The sequence below is a fragment of the Rhinoraja longicauda genome, chromosome 33 (assembly GCF_053455715.1).
Source record: "Rhinoraja longicauda isolate Sanriku21f chromosome 33, sRhiLon1.1, whole genome shotgun sequence".
In the NCBI taxonomy this organism is placed as follows: Eukaryota; Metazoa; Chordata; class Chondrichthyes; order Rajiformes; family Arhynchobatidae; genus Rhinoraja; species Rhinoraja longicauda.
In genome coordinates this window covers 7,105,027-7,111,026 of record NC_135985.1, presented here as the reverse complement: position 1 = coordinate 7,111,026, position 6,000 = coordinate 7,105,027, and the positions used below count along the sequence as shown (strand labels likewise).

General features: G+C 43.1%; 1 protein-coding gene across 1 annotated transcript in view; it reads right to left on the bottom strand.

The window, feature by feature from the left end:
- Positions 1-323: 323 nt before the first annotated feature.
- myo5aa (myosin VAa) overlaps positions 324-6,000 on the bottom strand; it is a 169,314-nt gene continuing 163,637 nt past the window's right edge. The window contains exons 40-41 of the mRNA XM_078427407.1: positions 5,146-5,226; positions 324-3,033 (exon numbers count right to left, since the gene is read on the bottom strand). Of these exons, the coding sequence (XP_078283533.1) occupies positions 2,881-3,033; positions 5,146-5,226 (234 nt within the window). The 3' untranslated portion in view covers positions 324-2,880. The remainder of the gene's footprint in view (positions 3,034-5,145; positions 5,227-6,000) is intronic.

The following is a 6,000-nucleotide window of genomic DNA, read 5'->3' as shown; positions in this document are numbered from 1 at the left end:
GCATCTGCATGCAATGGCGTCTTTTGCTTCTTGTGCGTGGTGGTGGAACGCAGGGCCGTTTTTACAGCATTATGGCCCCCGGGCAAAGCAATGTACTGGGGCCCCTACCGTTACTCTCCCCCACCCCCCTTTCCCTACCAGCCCCCCCCTGTCGTGCCGGCGAAAAGCACTTACCGAAAAGCACTTAGCGATGGACTTAGGGTGCTACATTGTTGCGAAAAGCACTTACAGATCGCTGTGAGAAGCACTTAGGGATCGAAAATTTTGCGAAAAAAGCACTTATTGAACCTACATTTTTAAAGTAGTATTTATTTATTGCAAGTCACTTAACATACACAGATCAGCATGGGGCCCCTATGCTTGTGGGCCCCCGGGCAAGTGCCCATCAGGCCCATGCGTTAAGACGGCCCTGGTGGAATGATTGGTGGAAACGGCCACAACGTAAACACTCTTTCCTCGACCCCTGCTAATTAATGTCCTCACTCGTGCATTACACACTATCCTCAGACTCAGTGGTGACTTTAAACGCCTCTTGAAATGACTCAATTCATTAGTATTGCAGCCAAATAGTATTCTCCTGCAATGCTTTCATTCATAAATACATTCACAAAATTGTTAGATATCAATCATAAAAAAGAAGGAAGCCAGTTCATAGTGTTGAAACTTTTATTTTTACAAGTTGGACATTAATTTCCTAAGTCAATATACATTTGCCATAATGCACACAATTACTAATTGCTACAAACGGGAAACACTAGTGTTTTGAATTTTTCTGTACATCAATATCATACTCAGTGTTTATTACCTGGTTAAACACAATAGTTAGCCAGGGTCAACATCCCTCAATAACATACTATAGCAACACATGTTTTCGTCCATGTCCACTGCCGGATAATTTAAATATCTCTAGCTTCTTAACACTAATCGCTAGTAATGTACGTACGTTTTATGGTACAAAGAAGTAAAAAGCCATATGAAGCAGAAAACTTGAGACGATATATATGTGGGGCAAAACTAAAGTGCATAACTGATATTTCAAAGGAATATTACCGTCATATTTTGTTCAGCCGTTTAATAACTCGTCGTCTATTTGATCAATTCTAACGTTTCACTTTCCAAACCCAGAATTTGTCAAAATGGCTTAAAATAAAAGTACTGGTTTTGGGAGGTGACCGTGTTGATGAGTGGCAGTCAGTAACTTAGACTTGACCAATTTCCTAGACAATGTTTTTTTCCAAAAAAATCCGTTCTGTCTATACAGTTTCTGCTCGCTTGACAAAAAGCCACTTTTTATTTAAAGATTGCCCAAAGCATATGCTTTTGAAAAATGTTATTTTGAGTGAATTAAGGAAATATCTGTAAGGCTCTGGGGAACTTTGTACGTTAAGACAGTTGTATACAACTGCAAAATCTACAACAAGTCATGAGTAAATCAAATGTTCAGTATAGTTTCAGTCAATGTATCTGTCTGAAGAAGGGTCTCGACCCAAAACGTCACCCATTCCTTCTCTCCAGAGATGCTGCCTGGCCCGCTGATATCCAGCATTTTGTGTCTATCTTTAATGTATTGTCTGATTTGTTTCCAATAATCTTTGTGGATGAAATAAAGGACTCTGTAGATTTATACAGGGTATTATATTAACTTCTACCCTGTGGGACTTTGAAATACCAGACACCTTTCCGTTAAATATTAAGAATTCTACCAGGATGATAAATAGGCACATATAATACACTATAGAGATATGTAAACCATTGTCCTGAAACCAGGTTTCTGAAATTGGCTGGTTGGTTCATGAATTAAATAACTTAAAATCTGTAAACAATGAAGGGTAGAACAAGTGTATATATTTTGGCCACCGTGAGGTGACATTTTAAATCAAATTTATAATTCAGAGTGCCTATTGTCCTTTAAAGTAAGACCTCCCAGAAGTGATTCTATAGAACAACATCCGAAGCCATTGGGACACTGGAATGAAAGCTGTCTAGTGAGATTGATGCCTGCATCTTAACTACTGCAACCTGCATGTGACTTGAGCCCAACGTCACTAAATACTGAAAAATGCTGAAAATACTGGGGGGAAAAAAATACTTCTACTCAGCTTGTACAATTGTCATCTTGAACCCTAATATACACAGTAACAAACAAATTAAAGAGCGAGTCCTGCATTGTAAAGTCTCTCCACAGATTCCAACAAGGGCGTATTTAAAAGGCCAAACGATATTGTGCCAAATACTGCAAAGAAATGCTTTTGTTCAAATGGCTATATTTTTAATCTGTTGCCAAATATCCATCTGAGAAGTTGATTACTTTTGAGCGCTTTTGTGCTTTGTCAGAATTGGAATTTAAAATGTTAACTACACGTACCTGCATGAATCAGTTTAAAACGGGCTTGATAAAGGCATAATGGGACGTGAAATAGTTTTAGTGACATCTTGACGTTACACTGTGGGCTGTCAAATGAGTGCAGCTTAACCTATTAAAGGGACACTGGACAGATTACTATCATAATTGGCTAAGTAAACACCAACAATGTAATCTCTAGATTATATTCTAATGGAGCTTTGTATTCTACATCATTTGTATATTGACCTTAAATAAGAGTTATGAGACAAAATGATGCTATATCAGGCAGTTGTGTCCCCCATAGTTAAATATATCTAACAGGCACGGAATGACAAACCCTAATTTACAGATGCTAACTTTGAAGTATGTTCACTGAAACTGCACAAGAGCACAGTCATCATTGGATATTTATTGGTGCTGCATGAAAGTGTTGGGCATTTATTTTCAATGTACACTCCTTGTTAACACATTTGCTTCAACACTGCTCTAGCTGTGTGTAATGGATGGGTGTGATCGCCATTTTGCAGAACCTCTCCTCAGACGCGTAACAGGAATCCAAGGTTCATGCTGCCTGGGATCTGAATGCTTTCAAGTGCTAAAGAAGATGGATTGAACGGGAACGTGACGGGGAATACGTGTTTTGCATCCATTAGCAACTGTGGAGAGTCTTTTCGATTTTGTAAACGCACCTGGAGAGAGAGGGGGAATAAAAATAATTCATGGATTATTACTGTCAGAGTCTTAACGCAATCGGAGTTTACAAATATTACCCATAGGTTTCAGATCTCTGTATGGTTAAAAAACAAAAGAATCAAAATTCAGATATTGAAAGGAAGAGACCCGGGTTCGATCCCAACTATGGGTGCTGTCTTGTATGGAGTTTGTACATTCTCCCTGTGATCGCGTGGGTTTTCTCCGGGTGCTCCTCCCACATTCCAAACACGTTCAGGTTAATTGGCTTCTGTAAATTGGCCTTAGTGTGTAGGGTCGAACTAGTGGACAGACGGCATTGACTCAGTGGGCCGAAGAGCCTGTTTCCACGCTGTACCTCAAAAAACTAAACTAATCTGCAAATTCTAATGCTAATGATGAAAAACCTACATGCTTTTTATTTCTAGTCAGAAGGGAACATGCAATATTACATTTCTCTACATATTTTCATGAGAGGTTTTCCTGATAGTTTAACAAAGGAAATAATATGTTAGAATAACTGATTACCACCCATTTGGTTTGAAGGAACATATCCATGACAGTGGGCACAAATTTGGGTCCAATTTTGCATGATTCCTAAATTTGACTGCAATTTGGCTTCTAAATTCTTCATTAATCAGCATGGGGTTCAACGGTCAGATGGTATTTTACTTTTTCAGGTCACATGTATGTTAACAAATTCATGATAAAGTATAACTCAACAGTCAGTGGTAGCCCCATTGATAAAATGGACAAGGTGGGGCAAAGGGCCTGTTTCCATGCTGTACAGCTCTAATACAACACTTTCCCACTGAAGTAAACAGGCCCACTTGGTAGAGCAGCTGCCTCACAGTGCCAGAGACCCAGGTTTGATCCTGACATCGGCTTCTGTCTGCGTGGTGTTTGCACATTCTCCGTGACCTCGTGGGTTTCCTCCGGGTGCACCGGTTTCCTCCCGCATCTCAAAGACGTGCAGGTTTGTAGGTTCGATTGGCCTCTGTTAAATTGCCCCTCGTGTGTAGGGAATTGGATGAGAAAGTGGGATGACATAGAATTAGTGTGAATGGGTGACTGATGGTCCGATGGTCAGTGGGCCGAAGGGCCTGTTTGAATGTTCCATCTTTCAATCGATTCAATTCAATAAACCTTAAAGATGAAATGTTCCCATTAAACATGCCAACGTCCCTTTTGTCGAGTTTCCAAAGTTAAAATAGTTGATAGTACATGGACCCTCAATATGATGAAGAATGAATCAGCCCAATGGTTGACGTCCATCCACCCTAACTCTTTGCTCCCTTCACCCTTGGTGCCATGTAGCTGTTGTGTGTGTCTATTGACAATGTGTACTGGGCCCTGCCAACATCACCTCCCAAACCAGGAGAACACAACAGAAAGGGTCCCCTCCAAAACAAATCCCATCCCGACTAAGGTGTTTAGTTTAGTTTAGAGATACAGCGCAGAAAGAGACCCTTCGGCCCGTCGAGTCCGTGCCGACCAGCGATCCCCGCACATTAACACCATCCTACACACATTAGGGACAATTTACAAATATACCAAGCCAATTAACCTCTTGTGTTGCTCCTCCTTCAGTGTTGTTGAGCCTAAATACTTGATCTCCCCACCCAATGTCACCATGGAAGTACATTCACCAGAGTAACTTGGAGGGGTACAGTGGCAATAGTGGTAGAGCTACTGCTGTACAGCACCAGAGACCCGGGTTCGATCCTGACTACAGGTGCTGTCTGTACGGAGTTTGTACGTTCTCCCCATGACTTGTGTGGGTTTTCGCCGAATTCCTTCCACACTCCAAAGACGTACAGGTTTGTAGGTTAATTGGCTTTGCATGAATGTAAAATTGTCCCTAGTGTGTTTGGGACCGTGTTAGTGTGCGGGATCGCTGGTCGGTGTGGACTCAGTGGGCCGAAGGGCCCGTTTCTGCGCTGTATTTCGAAACTAAACTAAACTCCTGCGGTTCGAGATGGGAGCTCGTCGCCACCCCCTGCAGGGCAATTAGGGGATCACAGTAGCACCGTCTTTGTCAATGGGAGCCACATCTCAACACAAGTAAAAGAATCAACACACCAATATTCGTACGAGAATGAAAGTCTTACCTGAATAGTGCGTATGAATGAGGCAGTTACACGTTCTTCAAATTCATTAACGGGAGTGTATAAATTTAAGACTTTAACAATCTGGCAAAGAAACAAAAAATGCAGTTACCATGACGTGGGTTTACCATATGGAGAAAAACCTGTGGGAATAAGTTCATCACCTGCTGGAATCCAACTCTTTCTGACGAAATCAGTCATGACATCCTCACTTAATGCATTTCTAACATTACGCCATTCCAGATATAAAAAGATTAACACGAGCTGCTGCCTATAATGTTGGAACCATTATGGACCTACAGACCTACAGCCCTACGGACTGTCTCCGGATGCCTACGAGCCACCCCAGTAAACCAACTGCCCGTCCTTGCCGGCATCGCCCCGGCCAACATCAGACGAGGAGCAGCCACGCTGGCCCTTTCTCGAAAGGCACGGACCAGTGATTTCCACCTTCTCCATCAGATCGTCACAGAGACACCACGACACGCGCGCCTCAAGTCACGGCGCCCCTTTGCCGTGCAAGCCCACGAGCTGCTCTGTACAACACCGGTTGACACCTCCAAGGCCGCCTGGGTCAAGACGAGATGGAGAGACCAGTGGAAGCCAGTGGAAACGTCTAGGCCACACCGCTACGTCGGTGAACCCACGGACGTCCCTGGCCAGGACCTGCCCCGAAAGCATTGGACAACCCTCAATCGCTTGAGGACAGGCGTGGGGCGCTATGGAGTGGCGATGAAGAGGTGGGGTCTCGTGGACAGTGCCTTCTGCGAGTGTGGGGACCCAACACAGACAGTGGAGCACACAGTCACCAGTTGCCCCAAATACCGGCCACCGAATGGTGAACGAGGTCTGGTTGAC